Source organism: Buteo buteo, chromosome 12 (assembly GCF_964188355.1).
Source record: "Buteo buteo chromosome 12, bButBut1.hap1.1, whole genome shotgun sequence".
Lineage (NCBI taxonomy): Eukaryota > Metazoa > Chordata > Aves > Accipitriformes > Accipitridae > Buteo > Buteo buteo.
Genome location: NC_134182.1, coordinates 28,774,666 through 28,797,862, shown reverse-complemented (window position 1 = coordinate 28,797,862; position 23,197 = coordinate 28,774,666). Strand labels below are relative to the sequence as shown.

Here is a 23,197-nt window from a genome sequence, read left to right as displayed (position 1 = left end):
GGCATGATCACTTCCAATAAAAAGTGCTGTAGTCCCCGTGAGACACTACAGCCAGCTCAGGGTTGAGACATACTCTGAAAAACAACTGAGAGCTTTCCCTCTGTACCAGTACGCAATCTAAACCTAAAAAGATCCCCGTGTTTGCTGTGAATGATTAAAAAAGTATTCTCTTCCACGTGCTTCTTCCCTTTTTGCTTGTTAAACTCACTTTGTATATCGTTGCTGCAAGTGGAAATCTGAGACTGCCTAGCTGCATATGGCCCTTCCCAGTGACTGACAGATCCTTCAGCCAGGAAGACCAGGCACCACTGGCCTATTTTTACATTACTCAGTATAATAATTTATTATGCCTGTATACCCAAGTAATTTCACTTACCGCTTATTTGGATCCTTTATCAGTAGGCCTGATAGTAATGATTTTGCATCTGCAGAGAGAGTTCGAGGAAATTTTATGTCCTCCATTAGTATCAGTTCAAATAGTTTCTCATGATCTTGGTTGTAGAACGGTAATCTTCCACACATCATTTCATACATGACAACTCCTAATCCCCACCAGTCCACTGCACGACCATAGTCGTTATCTTCCAACACCTAAGACAGAAACCAAAACCAGCTGTAAGACATGGACTATTTCAGAACAATCATTTCAGTCTGTTTGATGCATCTCTATATGAACGTGTTTCCAAGACTTGATTTTCACAGTGTGCTACAAGGAATCCCAGAACCCGGCTCAATACATGCAATTGGAGTACTGACTCACACACCTGAACTCACTGAAATTCCAGGCATACTGGGGACCTTACTGCTAAAAGCAAAATAAAATATTGAGAATGACCTGCTCAAAATGATCATGACTACATTTTCCCCTTTCCTATGTCCCCTACCATCCCATTTATAGTGTACACAGATCTAGAAAGAGACACTATCTACAGGCACTACTGCCTCGTTAGCATTCTTCTGGGAGAAGTGAAGCATCTCCTTGCTCAGTCGCTTCCTTCTCTCCTTACCCCACCTGTAAGAATAAAGCCTCAAATTTAGAAACACCTTAATCTTACTAAGACAAGCTTAGCTTCTTTATGATCTTTGTTTATATTAAAAGTCCTCAATGCATTTCTCCTGACAGTTTCATTACGTTCCATTAAATAGTCCAAACAGTTGAACTGCGCTAATGCAAAGAAATATTACTATGTTTACTATGATACTATTTTTATATGATACGATCACAGAAATATGGTAAGGTTTATATAATTTCTTAACATAATGCCTCCAGTGTTATGTACCTAAAAACAACCTACTCCACTGCTCTTCTCCCAGCAGCCCCAGAGCATTGGAATAAGGAATCTAAGCAGTGTGTCTTGACCTTAATACACCTTCATATTAAACTGTAGAAATGGAGACAACATAACAGCAGCAGACACCCATAATGAAACCATAAGCAATAAGGAAACTGAAGGCTACTGAATATATACATACATAATTCCAGTTTCTGTGAATTTCTAGAAGATCATACCCTTTCATTCAAAAAAGATGCAACAGTTAGAAGTTAAAAACTGGTAATACAGAAGACACTACAACTGTATGTGCCAAATTGCCAGTATTTGCTGCACAAAGATCTATTAAAGAGGCAAAAACCTTAAACCAAGAAATTAAACTTAAATATTAAACAGAAAGATCAGAGAAATACAACTAATAGAGTTGGATTATGTTTATAAAGATTTAAATAATTCTTTATAAAGAACTGTTTCTGTATCATTAAAAGGCAGATTGTGAAAGGCAACACATATGACTGATTAAAAAAAAAGCCAACAAACTAATTCACAGAAAACAAAACACTTTTTACAACACACAGACACATGCAATCACCACCACAAAGAGCTCACCTAGATTCAAACTGTAAGTAGACACACTGGAACAGTCATTTAGATATATAGTAGTGAAAATCTGGTGATGTGTAGTAAAGACTTCAGGCTTTAATGAATAAGGCAACCTCTAACAGATCAGAAATAACCTTCTTCCATGAGTACGTTATCTTGTGATTGTCTAAAAAGTGTAAGATGACTTCCAATAATTTCCTCTGAAGCAAGGGCAGACACAGTCCTCACCTGTCTGGGGAGACTAAGGGGCCGTGACCACATCATAGGACACATGCACTACCTTAGCCAGCCCTAATGAGGTGTCGAGCTCGTTAATCTGCCTCTCCTTTTTCTCCCTCAGTAAATCCAAGCCTGCTCTGAAGTATCTGGTAGATGCTATTAGCAGAAACAAAATGCAATCTGATCCAGTATGGCAATTTTGACAATCTCACAGTAATTAATGCACTCATATTCCTAGTTTTCACTGTCCTCAAGGATTAGTAGTAGAAAAATGATGCAAAGAAGTGTATTACAAATCCCTCTTGTGTATATAAGATTAAAAAATCATAAATGTTAACACATTAACACACACTATTTACAACTGTGCCAAAACACAGAGACTCATTACATCATTGATATTTCCAAATAGAGGGTGAAATTTTGGGAAGTGTAAAATACAACAAATTATCTTAGTAAGTACATATGACAAAACTAACTCCTACATTTTGAAATTAATTAAATGTTTTATGAGTTTGAGCATATTGCAAGCTATTTGCTGAAAAACTGTATATGAAACCTGTGACGCTTGTCTTTAAGTCACCGTTTCTTCTGCCACAGAATAAAAGCATTAAATATTTTTCTACTATATCTATTAGCACTGTTACTATTTCTCCTATCTGTATAGTTAGCTGCTCTTTTTCTTTTGAAGCTAGTAAAATATATAAAATTGAGAGGCAGTGGTAGATCCTTTTTACAAGTAAGTTGAGGTGTGGTTTGCATGTGTGATTTATAAAAGGCAACAGGAAGATAAAACATATCATTCTCTGAACAAGGCAAATCACATGGCCAATAGCTAAAGCAAACTGTATCTGGGGCTTTACCTAATTTATGCAGGACTTTACCTAATAATAATAAAAAGTATGAGCAACCTTTTGCTGCATTCCCACAACAGCAACAAAACAGTGGTACAAAGAAAGAGCCAAATGTGATTTTTAACCTCTTTTTACATAAAATCATAAAAAAGCATAAAAGCTGGATTAACTGCCTCCCGAACCCGCATATCACCAGCCGGGTTCTCATCCCCAGCTGGCAAAGCTGGCAACTCTTTATTTTTGTTTAAATACCTGGTTTACAGCCAGGCAGACAAGCAAGAGCATCAAAAGGGTTTCATTTAGGCAAAAGGAAAACAGCCTGAAAATAGCGTAAATAAAGCAAAATGCATCTCAACTTATTTTAATATAATAAAATTGCGCATAATCCATTCACAGTAAATACACACAATTATTTTCTTTAAGTCATTTCTGCTCCTCATGGTGTTAAGAAACTCCAGGATTTGTAGACTGTAACAAATCAATGGAAATGCTGGAGTCCAGCAGCTCCTGTGACCAAATCCATACAATGAGGACAGGCAGGAGAACACGTCTATACACACTGCCCTAGCATTACAGAATCCTTTCCAAACAATTCTTGGATTTGAGGGATTTGTTTTTAATTACACTGAACATAGGTCAAGAAAACCTCAACTCAGTGCTAAAATGAACATGACACACAGCTGCAGGCTTTGTACCTATGAATAACTCAATCTTTTGCCTACCATGAGGTGGGTACCTGCTTTTAGAAATGCCTCCTTTGGCTGTGAGGACTGATACTGCTCTCCCTCCAGTATTTGTGGGGTATCCTTGTATATGCGGGGTATCAGCCTAAGCACCTGGCCACGTACAGACACAGTGGAAAGCTTGATCTCTTGGGCTTTGTACGCTGCCCCTAAAAGCTGCCTCCATCATCTCCAGCCAATTCTTGTCCCCCCCTGTAAGGGCCCACAAATTTGTCTTTAAGCAAATACACTGTCCTAACAACCCAGTCCCTTCAAGGTCACAGCAGGAAAGGCAGCAGGCCCACCAAAACCATCATAAAGGGCACAAGCTCAACCACTATGGTATCTGTTGCAAAGTAATACATTAGTGTTTTCTAGGGGTATCACACAAAAGGATGACATGGAACTCATAAGCTACAGAAAGAGCAGCTACACTGAGTACCGACTCCAGTCAGGTGCATTTTCATGAAGCAAAGATGAAGTCACATGCTTTCTTCCACAAAATTTGTTTAAATAGTGAGATCATTCAGATATATGACTTCCCTTCCTTCATCTGCTTCGCACACATGGGGTGCCAAAGTCCCAAGCCACCTCGTCAAGATCTAGGTGAGGTTTTAGGAGATGAGAGCTCTAGCATGATGTGACTTCAGTGCGTGGATAACATTTATAGTCACTCATCCCTATTTTACACCTCACATCATCACCGTACCCAAGTGAATTCCCAGTGTTGAGTAAATCAGGAGGTGGGCTGACTGCAGTTCAGTCTGGATGAAACCACAGATTATGAGAAATAAAACTCAAAAAATGACCATCATTTTTATTACTTGAGGGAATTTTACTCCATTTGTTTTTAGGGCTCCAGTTCAACAACTGGTTCTTTCACAGGCAGTGCCAGCCTAACTCACACTCTTGTTTATGTTACTCACCACAGCTTCCCTTACCTTGCCAAAACTATACAACACACTACTCAGAGAGTAGACCAGTACTAAGAAAAAAAGGAAAAAAAAGCTTCACCCTGGGTTATTTCTCACCTGAGTCAAGTTTTCTGACCTAAGCCACTCAATTGCCACATGAACAGTTGCAGTAGCACAAGTGAGAACACCAGGGCAGGCAGCATTGGACACCGCATTGCTGCAGAAAGAAATGTTTGTCAAACTCTGCCCTGAAGTTACACCACAGAAGCCACGCTGACCCTGCCAGTTCCTCCTGCATGCAGACAGCTGCAACAGCTGTGCTCACTTAATGGGAAGATTAAGGGCCTGATTCTCTTCCCAACCTGTATTTCTCTAAAGAAACCTAGCAGTACAACAGGGTTCCAAAGTGAGCATAAACTCATTGCTGCACAGAAACCACTGCAGTTTTTACAGGCATTGATGCTCCTCTAAAACTTACGCTAACACCTACAGTACAAGGACACAGCCTGAGCTTATATGGATGCTTTTAAAAAAGCTGTAGAGGTGCTAATGAAGTTTGTATTTTTCCAGTCTTAGATAAATATGCAAGAGGTTAAGTAACATACACACTTTCTAACAAGCAAGAAACATTAGCCAGGCATATGCAGGCACTTTAGTACTTTAGTAGTAGTGCTTTTATGGATGTTTTAGAGGCACTGGACAATATAATAGTTTCAGCTAAGGGAAAGCTATTTATTTACCTTAAAACTTTCATTTGTATTGTGGTCAAAAGGCAACTCAACTCTTTTTTAAATTTACTGAGATAGCAGGGATAGCCAACTGTAAAAAGGTGAAACAATGTGTTCTCTAGTGACTCTGCTATCTCTGCACACTTTGGGGTTTCTGGAAAGTATTATCGGCAATGACCAAGTATATGATGGGATAGTGCTTCATCCCAGAGCACAGACCATCAAGCCCTACATACAAAATAAAAAATCCAGTTCACAGCCTGCACTTTGCCTTTAGGATGACTAAGACAACACAAAAACACTGCAGGGCTGCTAAGATCGCAGTCATTCAATTGTGTTTGCCCCTCACACATAACAATTCATTTTGCTGACAAGTAACTACAGATCAGAAAAGAAAAATATTCTTGTATTTGCATTTATTGACAAAAAAAAGCAATCTTCTAATAATATTCCCCACTGCTGAAAAGTCTAGTGTCTTGGACTCAAAAATATTAATAAAAAACGTTAGTACCACTGGGAGTTTTCTTTTCTCCAGAAAACAAAATCCATTAAAAAGACTTGCTCCTCTACTTCATCAATGGTTGTAGATTTTAATCCTCAGGTTTATCAGTCAATGAATGCATCTCCAGGCGTCTTTTGCTTTAGGCATGTCACTCCTTTAAAAGCCTATCATACAGTCCACATAATTTGATATCCATTTAATTTTTATGGTGAAAACCAGTGAAAAGATATTTTTTATTATCTCTTTATTTCTTCAGTAGCTAGAGCTGAAAGTTTTTTGGGATGCAGCAGCTTGAGACACATCTGCAAACTCTTATCTACAAGGGCTTGGGGCAGAGACTTAGGAAGCAAGCAATTAAATGAGTCAGCCAAAGAGAAGTCTATACAAACACATGCAATGCTTTTACAAGAGTCTGTGAAAATATTTTTTTTCAGGAGGTTAGCCAGCATCTGACAGGTGAAGTCTGTGACCACCTTAAGTCAATCATGTATTTCCCCTTGCCTTCAGTGAAACTAGGATTCTCTGATACTTCACCAATCACAGAATACTGGACAAGGTATGACTGCCTTGGACACAAGCTGAGCTGAATGTAGAAAATCCCTTAATTCCATTTTTACTGCATTTTCTTGAAACAAAACATCCCTGATGAACAGCCTCTGGAAGATTTTTGGTTACACAGCAGAAATTCACAACCAAGAAATGTACTTCCCACAAACCTCTAAATGGTAGTTAGTTGCTGTAACATCTGGACTCTGCAAACACAGACAAACTTAGCAATAAACTTGAGGATGAAAGGCTTCACACAATACATTGTCAATCTTCTACACACAGGGTTGTCAGCATTGGGTTTTATCTTTAAAAGAACAATACCAAAATACTGGTTTCATACTTTGTGCTAGATAATCAAGGCAACTTATTGGAAAAGCAATTACATTTTTTGCCTAGTTATGGCTTTTCTTAATACATTAGATAAGAGACCTTCTGATAGGACATTGCAAATAGCTTGTTGCTCAATCAATAATTTTGACAGAACAGATGGGAAAATATTTAAACATCTAAACAAACTGTCTGCACACCTATGTTGTGAAAGAAAACTGAGAACTTAGATACACCAATGTACTGTTAATTTAAGGGGAAAAAACTGTTTTCAATTAACCTTACAGTTCAGGTGGAGTGTATGTTCCTTAAGCATTCCTAGTAACCCTTCACACATTTTTATTGCTACAGTTGTTGGTCTGCTAACAAATATTCCTCCGCCTATTATTCAACAAAACTTAAAAAAGTATATTTGCTAAAACTTTCTATCAGTTGTGGTAACAACTACAACAATGAGAAAGTTTATAAGCTAACACTAATGAACGAAGGTAATACACATTTCTTTATAGAAACAGACTTTTATCCAAATGTATGAAAATCCTTCCTGCAGAAAGGTATGATTGCAAGTATTATACAAATCTAGTTACTATAACTGTATCTTGGTGTGAACAGTGAAAGTATTGCTGCATCAATAGTGAAAAAACACTTGAATGAATACTTATTGCTTTTATTATACAGAGCTGAAAAGACAAAATGTCAAGGTTATAGATACCCTGGGAAATGGATACCTGAGAATAAAGTCAAGGAAGAAAGTTTTCTATTACTGTTCTAATTTTCTACTGCTCTAATTTTTGCAGGTAGTTTTTCTCCATTTTTTATCTGCACTGCTGTTCTACTTTTGGTCCTAATGCAGACAATCTTCCTCATACATTTTTGTGCTGGAGATTTCCCCCATCTTACCTAGCTTTTTGCTATGTAACCTTAAAAAAACAAGCAAACTAAAATTTTTTTCGTTTCTTGGCACACACTGTGCTGCATCAGAAATTATACTTTCTGGTATAAATGTGAATTAAGAGAAGCCTCCTAGAGTAAAGAGCATGCAATACTAATTAATGCATTTAATTTCCTACAAGGGACTCTGACTTCAGTAGAATTTAAAATCTAAACAAAAAAAAAGTTAAACTATTGCACATGAAAAAAGTATTCTAACAAAGGACTGTAAGAAGTCAATGGCAACCCTAACAATCAAAAAAAAAAAAACCAACCCCAAAAACAAAAAACCCAAAACAAAACAGAAAAGCCACACACAAAACCAAAAATCCAAAACAAAACAAAACAAAAAAAAAAAACAAGAAAACAACTACATCACACTAAAAAGACCCTCAAAAGTAAAACCTATTCAATGGAGGAAAAAAAAAATAGAAAGCTAAAATAACCGTTCTAGAATTAAGAGATACCTTTCACAGAAGGCAGCAAGTAAAAGCAAAAGATGATTTCAGTCTACAAAAAGATGGCACTTATCTCTCATAATTCTACCAACTCTACTATTGGAAGAAAACCTGCAGACTTGTTCCTATCTGTATTAATTATCACTGCACTAGCAGTAGTCTCCATTAGATACACTGCCAAAAGATACAAGATGTGCAAGAAGTAATAAATAATGATAATATTGTGATATTTCTTTCTGGTTGCTCATTCTTCCTGAAATTATTTTGAATTTTTACTGATATTAAACAATATTTGTTCAGCTTTTTTTTATGCTTCATTACTCTTGGAAAAACTAAAGGTTTTTGCTGAGATGGAAATAATATTTGCATTGATTAAATGAAAATTAATGGAAAAAAGCTTCAAGCATGTTATTGAGAAAGTCTTTGTAAGAATTGTCATACTTATTTGTTTTACAAAAAAATGTGGTTTTTATTAGAAAATTGCTCTCTGCTTTAAAGTTCTGGTTTAAATATAACACTTTATTTATGGGCAGTGTGAAGCTAATCTGTTCTCTAGTCTTTTGTTTGCTTTACTATTTTTGCATATTTGTTACATCTTTCCCCTTGAGAAGTCTGATACTGTATGTGGACAACTAGTTTTTGTGTCTGGTGAGATTAACCAGATTGCATGAAAATTCAAATTCTTGTTACATCCTTGGTTATCTGGCTTCAGAAGAAAGTCTAAGTCTTGTGGTAATTTATCTGTTGTTGCAGCAACTCTGCTGTATGTTCAACTGATCAATGCTTTCATACCCCCATCTAAATGTTCCCCATCTTTTGATCTTGATACTGGTTATTGTCAATAAATGATGTTCTGCTCTGGATACCCTGCCTTGTCCACATTCCATCATGTTCATCTCAGGGCCCTGCTGGCAATGCCAAGCTGACAAAAATGCCCAAATTCAAATCACTAGCATTTTGGATAACTTTGGAGCATAAGATGACACAATGTGGTACACTAAAATATAATAAGTGATAACAAAACAGAAAAAAGACCACATTTGAATTTTTATGAGGTGCTAGCATTTCAAGATAACACAACTTCTTGCATTTCGATTTCCTTTCAATGTGAAAAAATAATTTGGTACTTGGGATTCTAGTGTAAAGAGAAAATTCCATATTGTGAATCTCCCATAAATCAGAAGGAAAAATATTTTCAGGCATAGATGCTATTCCTCCTCACACCCCACACTGGTCCTCACCCAGAAATAAAATGTAGCCAAATATACAACAGACAGCTGTTGAAGAGCACATGCCAACACTAAACCACATTTCCACAGGTAAAATAAATTCTATTGTGCCTCTGCTAAGAATCAGATTATGCATGAAGCATCTAGGTAAACAGAGAGTAAATAAACTTGAACTACCCTTTTGAAGCCAAAAGAAAATTAGTTAAGCAAAGCACAACAACATAACTACAGTGTTTGGGTACTGAGCAAACCAACTATACTCTCAGGAAAATGAGTACAAGTTATCAGAAGTTGGGGCCTTTTGGTTTTAAGCAAAAGCCAGCAACCAAAAGCAAACCATTCTCCCTCATCAGGAAACAGTAATGTCTCATACTATAGGTTAAGACAAACAGCTACTCAAATATAAAAAGAAAAAATAATCATGGCATCAGTGTTGGTGAAGACTTAGTTAAATATTCATCAGATCAGATACTTTTTGTTTTATGGAATAAAATACATCTCATCATTTTTTAAATATTTTTTTAAAAGGAATCTTTTTTTGCTTATATAACTCAATAGACATGAATGTTAAGACTCCATGAAATGCAAATGAATAAGCAAATCTTCAATCCGCATAGGAGGCTAGGTCCTTGGATGTGGTGATCCACACACAAAATATGGTATTTTTTTGTTGATTATACCTTCTCTACTTACTTAGCTTTACATTTGCCTATATGACAAAGAGGCAACGCTGCCTGTCACAGATTAGCTCTAGTCATATGGGTATCCCCATTACACACATAATTTATTTACCATTGTAACAAGAGGGTTAAAATCTTTCTTGTGACTTCAGAAGAAAAACATTATCACAACCTGCAACACTATCAATATGTGACATTAAGGAATGACCCTTTTCACAGCATTCTTTGAGCACGGAACACAATTGATTTGAATGCACCATTTTAAAAGGAAGAAAGAATACAACTACCACCTTTCCAAGTCTCTGCCTGATAAAAACTAATGTTCTATGCTTGGACAAAGCAACACTATACAACATACTTTCCTAAATATACATTGAACACTCATAGGTTCCATTTCTTTTTATCAGTAATTTTTTGGGGGATGGGGTTTGGGGCTGGAGGGGTTTTTTTTTTTTGGGGGGGGGGGGAATTGCGGGCACTCTATTTTGTTCATTCTAACTTGGCAATCAAAGAATTTTTATTTTTACACTATTACAGAAGTGCATTTTTCTAGGTTTCCAAAACCACCTTATTCAACCTTCCCCATCTGTCACCATCTGCTTCTTTTTAGCATGTACTTTTTGTGTGATCACATAAGCATGTGAAAAATAACTAACATTCAGATGATTGTCTGCTGGTACATTTGAGGACTGGGCATAATAAAAGTGAACTGCCAAAACGTACTTAACACTTCTAATTTTGTTGGGTCTTGCATGTAAGCTACATTTGATTTTCAAACTGTTTTACAGTTGGAAAGTTGATCAGGTACTCTAACTCAACAGTAAAACTGAGACTACATAATTAGCTCAGCACTAAAAAGATTATATTCAAAGAGAGGAACAAAACCCAGAAATACATCCACACGAGTTCACACATCCATCTTGACTGAGTCTGTCTGCACAATGTTGCCTGAGGCACAGAATAAGATGCTACAAGCAGCCTACTTCTGGACAGTCACAGTCTGTGTCTTCTCTCAAAGCTACCACAGGACAAGGAATAAAGGAGTTTCATAATTACAAAGGGTGTATGAAGTCTCATGGAAATGCTGGAGAAGCAAAGACACTAAGCCAAGGGTAGAAATGCATAGAAATGCAATGCAATTCCTTAACAACACAGCAGATACTGCTTCTAGGTGCAAAGTAACTGGAAATTGCCACCAAGGTACAAAAGCTGAATGGTGGAGTTATCTGTTTCCAGAACTCTATCATGCTTCAGCACAGCATTTCTGCTTGTAAATATACTTCTTAATAAACTTTTAACGTGAAAAGAACAAAACAGGTCTGAAGGTAGAGAAACAAACTCACCTCCCACCCTTCAAAAACACATTAACCTCACTCTTAAGAGAATTTAATATACAAAATTCTTTCTGTCTTGTTAGAGTACCACTACAGGCCTCTCAAGTCTTTAGTAAACCACTGTGAACCAGAATACCAATACATTTGTATCAACACAGACAATTTGGTAGAGTGTCTCATTATCCCTTCTCTAAAAAAACCAACTAACAGAAGTGAAGAAAATAAAAAGAAGCCCAATAACAACAGGAACTACCCCTTCCCCTAAATAAATCCAAAAAATCACCAACAATCAATCTTTATTAATGCCTACCAGAGGTAACCAAGTATGAGTGAGAACTTGCTCCCCAGAGCATGATGGAAGACCGAGCCTAACATAAAGCTTCTTTTCCAGTCTCTCTTTGCAGTATTTTCCAACTCTTAGAAGTTCATACTGTTCTTAAAGCCTTCTGAATGCAGATGCCATCTAGCAACATCCTAACAGCTGCTTTCCCTTAATTTGTGCCATTTTCCACAAATTCCCTTTTCCCCTATTTACCTTTTCTACCCAGTAGTTCTAGAGGTGGAAAATAATGGCAGGTGCCTATTTTTTATATAAAAGTTGCATAGAATTTCAGCACATTACTTCAATGGCTCAATTATCTTTAAATTCAAATAAAATTTAAAGTAAAAGGAGATAAAAAGGAAACTGCATAAGCCACAGCAAAAATTATTCTGTCCTTCAGTTCCTCTATATTCCTAACCAAAGAATTCTCCAGTGAGCTCCTCTTCATTTTAAGTTGCTCATCAATTTCTCCTGCCTTTTGTACCTCTCTGCAAAACATTCTATTAGTTTCTATTAAAAGAAAATTAACAAAATAATATGATTGCCTTTAGTCCAAACTCTCTTCCAGCCCACAACCACATTTTTCCCCATAAGAAAAACCTTCTCTCTTTAAGCTGTGTCTTCTGGCCTATCAATCTACCTGCAAGATCACTGGATTCATTTCATTAATTCCTTTTACCTCCTGTTAACCTCCCTTGCTATCCTCCTTATTTTACTGAAATGCTTTCCTTTCCCCCATTTGAAAAAAAAAAAAAAAGAAAAGAGAAAAGAAAAGAAAAAGGCCTTGGCTGCATTACCCACACAACTTCATTTTCTCTATAGTATAACATGCTGGTCTTTTTATATCCTCACCTCAACTAATCTCTCTCAATTGGCCTGCCTCAGTTTATCCATGATGTTAGCTACTTTAATCAACTTCTTTGCAAACAAGCACCTTCATGCTTTTCCCCACACCTGAAGGAGCTCTTCTGTAACATTCACGTTGCAACTTCTACCTGCATTAAAATCTGTGTTTAAAACACTGCTTTGCTATGATGCCTGCAAAAACTGAAATCATCAATTTCCATGCTAGCCTGTCTCAGTGCATTTCAGTGGTTCCCTCTCTGCCTATATATCACTTCGTTTCAACTCATATCAGAAGAACGATGTGGCAGATCATCATATTCTCAGTCCAAAAATTTACCAGACTGCCTTTGGCAAATATCCTGCTCCAATACAGGCAAGCATTAAAAGAATGAAATAAATGTATAGCTGCACCAATGACAAAATGCTTTTTCTGCCTCTACCACAATATTTTGTAATCTGCATATACCACAACATTCTTAGAAAATTCAACTTCAATTCCTGGAAGCATGGGAAAAGTGTTTTTCTTGTTACAACCATGTCTGCAGTACAGGGTACCATGCTTCCCCTTGCTGAAATCCACCCACTGAACTTTGGGTCACTACATTTTTGGGTCACCCCTACATCAAAGCCATATCTTTCCCAAAAAGAAAAGCTGTAAGTAAGAAAGTGAGTGAAAAGTGAGGAAGGACAGCAGTTCCTTCTTGATAAAAGGGTTTTACCTTTCATTTCTCCAAGATAAAACTCAGGGAAATAATTGATCACACATGATCTCTCTCCCATTTCTAAAAGAAAGATCACCAAAAAAAATACCAGCCAAACAAGTTTTCTGTAACTGATCTTAGTATTTCCTTCATTTCCACTGGCCTCATTTTAAAATGAGTTATAAGACATGCAGATATTCTCATGCCTATGGACAAAGGCTATGAATCTACTCTGGTCTTATTTATTGTCACATACCTTTAAGTGATAGTAACTGCATAAAGTATATTGAAATCGTCTTGCTACTTTTTTTTTTTTTTAAATAAAAGACTACTGTTCTTATGGGAATGCATTCATCCATCTAGTCTGTATTTTCATGCTATTAAAAATTAATGAGGTCCTACCATTTTCCCTGTTATTAGAATACACCTAAATATCACTGATCATCTTACACCTTGAAGAGTCATTTGAATGGATCATCCATGAAGACCCTTACAGACTTGTTCATAGCCAAAACATCTTCTCTTCTGTTATTAAAAAGATTAAAAGCTTCAAAACAAACTTCTTGTACTTAAACTTATATCTTCTGTGACTGCCCTACTATAACTAAGACTGTGCACTCTAGTCCTAAAAACTTGAACTGAAATGCAGAGAGCCAGAAACTGCAATCTCATGTAAGAAATTATGCTTATAAATGATCAGAGCTGCAAGAACTTTTATTTCTCTGCCCAAGTAGCTTCATTTCCTGAATGTTCTATTAAAGAAAGTCTGTAGAGGTCTCTATCTTTATTAGCAGGTCTTTGATCCTTGACGATCAACTGAAAACTATCAAAATCCAAACAGCTTTTAAATGTCTCACAGGTATATTTACAAGTACTAGTACTTTCTCAGTTTTATTCTTTCTTTATTAAGCAAGTGATACTGTCTGGAAAAGACATATGGTCCTGTCCTGCCTTTGCCACTGCAAAACTGCAGAAGAAACATTTTGTGGGGTTTTTTTCTGAAAAAAATCAAGAATACATCTGTGTTTCCGAAATGGGATCACAATTCATCTTTCTCTCATTGGATCTATGTTTATTCTCTGACACCACAATGAGCTCTAATGTGACAGCTTACTTTGAAGGATAACAGTGGAAACAGACTCCTAAGAAACAATCTCTTCTCCCTGAAAAAGTATTAAGGGATGAGAAATTATAGAATATGTTATACCTTTCACATGGGGAATACTGCAGATTCTTAAAGCAGAAGAAAATATTGACTATTACCACTATACTTAAAAAAAAAAAAGCTTGCATTAGTTCTACTGCAGATGATAAAAGAATTTCACTATTTATCAGATAACCAAATTATTCTCAAAAGACTATGTAATTTCACAACTAAAAAGTTACTTACTCATTCTTCCATAATTGCGACCAAAATGTACATCTGTACTGTAAACATATATAAGCCCTGCTATTTGACAGTGGCAGCTATTTTCTTCTTAGAGGACTTATTCATACCCTACCATCTTTTATGCTTGGCACATAACTATGTAAGACAAGCACAGTCAATGCTACTTTAGTTTTCTTTAAACTGTAGAATACTGATGTTGGATAACCAGGAAGGACTGGGAGAGGACAATGGGAAGGCAATGTACCTGTGGACCACCTCGCTGGAAGCCCTGCACATCCTGTAACAGCACAGTGCTTGGTGAAGGTATGCATAAACTTCCAGGTGGGTGCCATGAACAATAAATCAGTGATGGTCCAGAAAAGTAATTTTAGCTCCAAAGATGAAAATTGGCTCCAACCTGGCAGTCTCGTTACATTTTTTTCCTATGGCCCACCATCCATTTGATCTTCGCATGGACAGGGGTGTTTTTCTGGATCTGCCAGATAGCAACACAGTCAGCCTCAGGTCCTATATGGAAGGTCAAGCCCTATCAATGTGAGATGAAAGAGCCTTTTCAACAGAGGGTGAGAAGGACTACTTTGATGTCAGAAACACTATGTTTGCAGAGAAAACGCAGCAACGGGTATGCTTATTTTCTGATTAACAATAATTCTGAAATCATCTTGGGAAATTATTCTGTATGGATCCACAAGGGCACCTTCACCTGAGAGAATGTCATGCAAGGAGGAAATCCATGCTACACTGGCTTAGTTACTTCCCTGTTTTCCTGCTGGAAGCAACTGCAATCTACTTTTTGCAAAAAGACGGAATTGTGAGCAGGACTCTACGCCTCAAACAATGGCCTTAAAAGCATTTGGAGAACCAAGCTCAAGTTCTTGTTTGGAACTGAATCCACAACACTGAATTAGTACAAAAGAAAACATTAAGTCAGTTCTCAGGCTAGGTATAGATTCCTGCCAGTTGCACTGGGTCAACTGCTTCCTGGCTGGTAGCCAGCAGCCTCAGGCTACCCCTGCGTGTTACACAGTACAATGTCCTAGTCTCCTCTTCCACCAGCCAACAAGTACATGGGAAACTGAACCAAAAGACCTGCAGAAGGGATGCACTCATCACCACTGACCTAGATGAAAGAGGATGCAAGGGTATTATTAAAAGGACAGATGCTGAATCCATTTCTCCACATAACTGGAGAATATCTTGCTTCTGAAGAAAGCTTAAAAAGGTGTCTGCCTCTACACTTAACCACGATCAGGTAAAACATAAGTATGTGCTTCCGTTTGTCTTGGGATAAACAAGCAGGAATTCACCGTGGTAAGAGGACTGAAGTCCAGCTGTAACATTAGGTTCTCATGATCTGCAATTTGTCAAAAGGTAGTTAAGTCTTTGGTATCTGGTAGTGACTTCTGTGGCCTGAACTGCAACAAGAAGTGACTTTTGCACACTCATTCTCTGACACATGCACATGAATAGACTGGAGGACCCAGTCTCTTGATGGTCCCTTTATCAGGCAGCAGTCCCAGGTATAAAAATAGATACAATTGTCTCGGGTGAGCAACTATCCAGCCAATGCACTGGTAAACACTATTGTAGCAGCAGAGAGTACGAAGGGAAAGTTTATTTTTTGCAATGGTGTCCATATACTGCTAACTTCACCTTTTTAAATAAGAATGTGTGGATAAAGGTGTTGAGACTTCTTACACCGTATCAGTAACCTATCTAGGTTGCTTGCCCTAAACCCTTTACCTCTGAGGTAAAAGGGAATGAGTTCCATGGTTCCCAGGGTTAACGAAGAGTCAATTTCCTTCAAGACAGATTTGTATAGGGTAGGTCTCCAAAAATACTCATAATGAAAGGTGGAGGAGAGGAGTGGGACTGCTAGAGAACAGAAAGGCAAACTGGATCAAGTAACTTGTGGTTAAGTGTCTAAAACCCAGAATGATCCCTTGCCAAGTTCAATGGAAGAGAGCTAACGTGTTTTCAAAAGTGAGAGAAAGAGAAGCAGATGAAAGCAACTGAACAGGATATTTGCACTCTTTGAGAATGTTTTCCAAGACTGCTGACAAGAAGGCAATGAGGGGGTAAGAGCTGGCAATGACACCTGTAGTCTATGCCAGTGATGACAGTATCAACCCTTGTGTTCTTTCTTGTTGCTGGAACAGATTCTGGGTGTGGAACACAAGAAAAGTGGCCACTATACTAAGCCAATCTGGGATCCTTAAATGTAGGTAACTGCTGAGTGTTCCTGCACTAAACACAAAGGAGATGTCAGAAATTGCCAACCAGGATAGCAACAACCTGCATCCAAGTCTTCCTTGGAATCTATGCGATGAGATTCTGCAAAGGAGACCAGGTATCAGCGAGTTTGTCTTCATAGCTAGAGCAGCTGGTGACTTGACAAACAGCTGAAATGCACACACTTAACCAATCAAAATTATTTAGGTACTTCAAACCTGAACTGTGAGAGCATGACTGCTCAGATGTCTCTTCACTGCTGAAAGAATCAAGGAAGATGGAACCAGATGGATGAAGAGAAAGTTAGTGGCTCCTAAGAATACTGATGTTTCCTTTACAGTTGGAGAAAAAGAATGTATCAAAAGATCTTGCTATGATCAAAAATGGTTTCGTTAACTTTACATACCATATTAACTTATAACCAACTATCAGCAGTTTCAATTTCCTCCCTGAGTGCAAATTGAAGATGACTTCAAATTTGCTTTAACTGATTTAGAAAGACTCTCAAACCCGCAAACCTGACCATCCTAAAACCTTCATTTCCAGCCAGAAGTATCCAGAAGGTGATGTGTATCAGTTTCCTTGACATCCCTTTATTTTAAGGTTCAGAATAAAAAATGAAAGGCAATCTAAACTTGTGTGTTGAAACAGGTTCCAGGGCTTGTTGCTGCTACTCAGGATTCAATAGTCCTGAAAATAAGAGTAAAGAGCTATGCTGAATCAGTGCCTCCTCACCTCCTCCATTCAAACTAAGGCACATTCTTCTTCAAAGACAATTAACATAATAGAGACTTTCTGCTGGTGCTGAGTTGCTGCAAGAGGTGGGGAATCCCTTGAAGAGTCCTTCTTTAAACAAATGGTAGGACTGAAGGGCCTTGTAAAGCCCTTTAGGTTGACCAGAAAATTGTCTCAGTATCAGGTGTGTACTATGTCAAGTAGAAATCTTGAATGCTGAGAGGAATGGAAATAAGAGCTAATTCAGCATCCACAGAATCCTTGGCATTAAGTAAAAAAATAATGCTGTCTTTCATGTCAATACTGGAGTTGCATTTGGCAATCCCAGGGGAGAGGCAGAACGACATTTCCAAGCACCGCAATCAGTACTGTTGACTGAAGCCAGACATGACAAAACCACAATTTTGAGAGTGCTTCCCTTGCTTTTTCTCACTATGCATCAGTGTCAGAGCTGTCAGCACTAATACTGGAGCAGATCATTTGGGTCAACTGAGCTTCCACAACAGATTCTCAGGTGGCCAAACCAGAGCTGCAAAGGGAGCCAAAACAACATCCTCATGTCCATCTTTTTATAAATCCTCAAGAATTGTGATGTTTGGCACTCCGAGTGCTAGCTAATGGTAAAGATGGGGTGGCATACTCCGGGATGCCACTTCTGCTTATATACTAGGAAACAGCTAAGTTTTGGTGCCCACCTCAACCAGTTCTGAGGTTGATACACTCAATTGTTTTTAGCAGAAATATCTAAAATTCCAACTCCCTCTCCCTGCAACCAGGGAGTTCGGATAAAACCCAGCAAACTCAGTACCTTCCTATTCCCCCTCGCCTCCACTGAGGCTATATAAACACTAGTTATACAGCTCAGTTAAGCAGGATCATATGTTCCAAGTGACAGGCAGATGGAAGATTATTTTTGAAGAAATCGTCGGAAGATGAAAACTTTAACACAAGAAGGCAAACATGAGAAGGAAAATGCACGTTAGAGGCCTTTCCAAACACTAAGAAGCACAGCATCAATATACATACAATCACCACTAAGAACAGTAGCACATACAATTCTGAATAACAGCTGCATAGTATTAATCAGGCAGACTGTCAGTTCTTGACTACAGTGAACAGTTTTCAGCATACAAACATCACAGTCTAAAATTAAATGAAAAATAAACATTTTATACTGTATTACAAGAATATATTCCAAATCATACCTCGGGTGCCAGGTATTCTGGAGTACCGCAGAATGTTTTCATAGTTGCTGCGTCTGTGATCCCTTCTTTGCAAAGTCCAAAATCTGTAATTTTTATGTGTCCATCTTTATCCAACATTAGATTTTCTAACTGTGTGTTGGGGAAAAAAATGTTCCCTTAGTATTTCTTAACAGGACTGGCTGATGCATTACATCAATTTTGTAAAAAAGATACAGAGTTATTGCTTGCAATAGAATGTAATTTGTTTGTAATTTAAAAAAAACACTACAGCATCTATTTATTACAGCATTTAACAGTGTTTACTGTTATACAATAATTATTATTATTATTACTGTAATACAATAATTATTTAAAACTTTAATACAGTTTACAATAGTCAATCCCAGGTCAATCAAAGTGTGACCTTTCGTTCTGAAGTTTTACAACTTTGGTGCATCCTCCATACAATGGAAGCAAAATAATTTTCTAAATATTCTCAATAAATAATCAAGTAATTCAAGGTTACAATCATGGCTGTAATTTGGTAAGACTTCATAGGTTTCCTGTGCTGTAACATGACCTTCATTTATCAAGATGCATTTTATGTACTATACTGTCATGAAATAGTTAATATATATCTGTAAATCCTTAAAATACCTGCATCTTCTACCACCTTTTCAATAACAGACAAAAGTGTGGGTAGAGAGGCTGCTGATAAAAACCAAAACCCTGAGGTAAATTCCTCCTTGTATACTTGCAAAGGACACTGTTCTTGAATTGTGTATGTATACCTCTGCATGCTTTGCATTGCTTTTTAAATACATGATTCTTGCTTTGAGATATGAAAACTGAATATAGCCTGTTACAAAGTATTTAAAGAACAGGAATAAAAACTACTGCAATATTTACTGTGGACTACCTCAAAAGCATGGCTAGCATCACTTTCCCAAAAGCTTTTTATTAGCAATACTTTAAATACAGATAGAACTAAAACCAAGTAAAACATACTTCTGAACAACTTTTCTCAACAGAAAAAGGGGTTTTTTTCTAATTACAAGGTGTGTAGTGAAAATACCAACTAAGAACAATCATAGCCCTGTCTTCCTAAGTCTGCATAAAGCCTGAAATACAATTCAAAGGTTTTTCCAGTTGAGTCTAATAGTGTCATACAAAGAAGATGCAAAGTAGATGACACCAGCAATAGAAGATTAATGACGTCAAATTCCTCTTTCATTTTTATTTAGAATTTAAATCAAAAATCATGACCTATTATTCCTTGACCAGACAATCCCGTATTTTTCCCAGATGTTACAGCATTTCATACTATTACAACAGATTCTGCTACAAACGGGTAAGTCAGTATTTTGTTTTGTCTGCCGCCCAGAGCAGAACTTGCCTACTGTTGCCTCCTTCTCTTCTATTCCTGTACAAAGGAGTCCATGAATGAACTCCACTAGTGCACATGTATAATGCAAAAGCACAATTTCCCGTACATGAAATTGAAGGCTTGTTACAGAAATACAATAGTATCATCGTGGAATTTAGAATTTCCTCTCACATAAGTTAGAATATGTTCCTGTTGAAAGCAGAGGTTATTTTCCATAGAACATGGTCATACTGTGTTACAGAGTACCTGGAGCTTCAGGCAACAGAGGATACAAAACTGTATACGCAGGCAAATGTAAGCCAAACTACATTCCAGTATTATGAATCCTTCCCAAGATATAAAAGACAAAATATTTTTTAAATTAAGGCTGAACTTCTTTTCCTATTGAAGTATTGTTTTAAATGTTTTCAAATCGTATAAGAACGTAACTCTTTGGTGAGATAAACAGAATGCAGTCACATTGCCCCAATTCTCCATTTCCCTTGTCTGGGGACATCCCTTGTTTGGGGACATTGAGAATTATATTTGAGATTTGTGTTGAAATCCAAGTTAAGTTGTAAGTAATGGTAAAAAAAAAAAAGCATCAGAAGTTTAGATCTCCTTCAAGTGCTATTACTAAGGTACGCTGTTTTCTTTTTTAATCAAGTTTAAGTCAAGTAATGTACCCATCTATAGATTACTGTATCAAATGACTTCCTTCAGCACACACTGAACTTTAAACTGAACACAGATTTTTTTTTCCCCATTAACTCTGAATAGTGCAACTTTATAATTACTTTGTGTTTGTCCCAATAGTCTCTGCAAAAACAAAAATTTGATTACTTTTTTTTTCTTTTTTTACCTTGAGATCACGGTACACAATCTTCCCAGAATGCAGATAGTCCAGGGCAGAGACAATTTCTGCACCATAGAAGCGTGTGCGGTCCTCTGAGAACACCCGCTCTCTCGACAAATGGAAAAACAGCTGCAGGGTAAACAGCAGGGACAGGATTGTAATAATTACTGATTTAGTGGGGGAAATTAACACAAACATAAAACACCTCTCATCACCATATTGTGATGATAGATAGTGTACTCTCAGTGGACACTCAGCACTCTTAGACAGCAGCTGGCTTATCTTTTCCAGGTTTCCAAAGGGAGAAAGCGAGCTGTTAAATCAGCGTTTTAATCAATATACCAATCTTGTTTAAGGCATTCTGCTTGCTACTCATTTAACCTTCAGTTACCAGAGGAAAAAAAAAAGTAGTATGCAGCAGCATCATTCTGTACTTCTCCCTCCACCACTTCCTTGGATTTTTATTTTAAGCCACTGAGAAATAGCACTAAAATACCCAGATTCTGGTTCTGCCTTAAGTTTTTCAGTAATTAATAACTTTCCTTTGAACTGAAAAAAGTCTAGTTCTTCAGCAGACTTCGACTAAACAGGTGAGCTGGCATTTTACAAAAACAGCACATTCATAATGCTAGCAATATCACAGTCACTAGAAAAAGCAAAGGAAAAACTGCTTAGGGCTTATAAAAACAAATCTATGTATTTAGTGTATTCCTTTGCTACAATGTAAACATTTTTTTGGGGGTTTTGTCTCTTTAATACTTTATAAGTAACAGCACTTTGCAGACACTTTTTCAACTGAAGGCTTTCAGTGAAAAATACTAGACATTACGTATTGCCAGTAACTTCAGCTGCAATGAAAAAGCATAAGGTGAAGTTCGGTAAGGCTGTCAGCATCTTATTGGATAAAACATCACCCTCAGAACCTGAAACACCTCCTAAAAAAGCAGGATTTGGCTATTTAACTCAAATGTTCTCTAAAATGGCTGGTTTTATTTAGTGTGTTAAGAAAGCTTGGTAAAGTCCTCAAGCAAAGATTAGTGAGTACGTTTCTGTATTCTGCTTAAGACCAAACAGGCTGCCAGCCTTACTCCTTCATGTTATAATGTTTTTGGTTTCACCAAAAGAGCTAACAATCAAAACAGAAATACAGAAAATGTGATCATTTATAAATTAAATATAGACAAGGAAATCCATAACAACAATGTGGGGGGTTTATTTTCACTGCTAAAAATATCAAGTAGATGAGAATTCTGAAATGGCAGGGCAGGTACAAAAAAAAACCCAAAACCCACCAAGCAAAAAACCAATGATGTGCTTAATCTGTCATTACCACATCCTACTTTACACCTGTAGGAAATCTACACTGCTCACACAGCACAGAACAGTGTAAGAATTTCTGCAGCTATTTTCAGTGTGTGGACTTTGCAAAATGTAATTAAAAAGTCAATCCTGTAAACAACTAGAAGTCAACTTCTTTCCTGACAATTGTACTTCAAAAAACGTATTACTTTCTTCTGAACCTAAATAAACTTCCCACTAAACTGAGCTTTTTGGCAGTATATACTTGTATAAGCAGAGACCTCACAGAAAACAGAAACTGCAGTATGATTTAAAGAGAATATTTCATTTTTGTTCATTGTATGTGCGTTCCCCTTTCAATTTCTTTTTGAATTCCCAAGACACCCTGTATAAAAATGGAATACCTGCGTGACAAGGAGGATCATTATTTTGCAGGTATTTCAATTGCTCATTTCTCTGTTTAAGCACCAATCTCTGGTGGTGACATAAGCCCTCCCTGTAGTAACCTGCTTTCTGTACTGACGACTGCTTAACGGCCAACGCAAACACAAGACCCATACAGACTAAGCAACTAAGTCTGCCTTTATGAAGTGACTCACATATTATAAAATTGAGAAAAGAATAAATAAATTTCTCAGTTTGTGGGGTCTTTTCCACACATTTTTGCAAATTTAAATAGGAAACAAACACCACTAAGTGGATCTTCATCCAAATACAGCAAAATACATTTATGTCACTTATGCATTTATGTCTGTTTTGTGGCCTCTTTCATAAATAATGAGTTAATTTCACTCATTTTAAGAGTTTCATTTGTTTCGACAGACTCAAAGTAATTCAAAATAAAGGCTAACTTTCAGATCACTTTTTAATGTGTACAAATAGCAAATACATTCCAAAAATTTACAATATAACCTCCAGTTAGCCCTACATTCATATCCATGCAAAAGGA

General features: G+C 37.1%; 1 protein-coding gene across 3 annotated transcripts in view; it reads right to left on the bottom strand.

The window, feature by feature from the left end:
- Window positions 1–23,197, bottom strand: part of AKT3 (AKT serine/threonine kinase 3) — a 160,118-nt gene that overhangs the window by 20,814 nt on the left and 116,107 nt on the right. For all 3 annotated transcript variants that reach the window (XM_075043181.1, XM_075043179.1, XM_075043182.1), the window contains exons 9-11: window positions 20,956–21,078; window positions 18,749–18,877; window positions 377–591 (exon numbers count right to left, since the gene is read on the bottom strand). In XM_075043181.1, coding sequence (XP_074899282.1) covers window positions 377–591; window positions 18,749–18,877; window positions 20,956–21,078 — 467 coding nt within the window. The remainder of the gene's footprint in view (window positions 1–376; window positions 592–18,748; window positions 18,878–20,955; window positions 21,079–23,197) is intronic.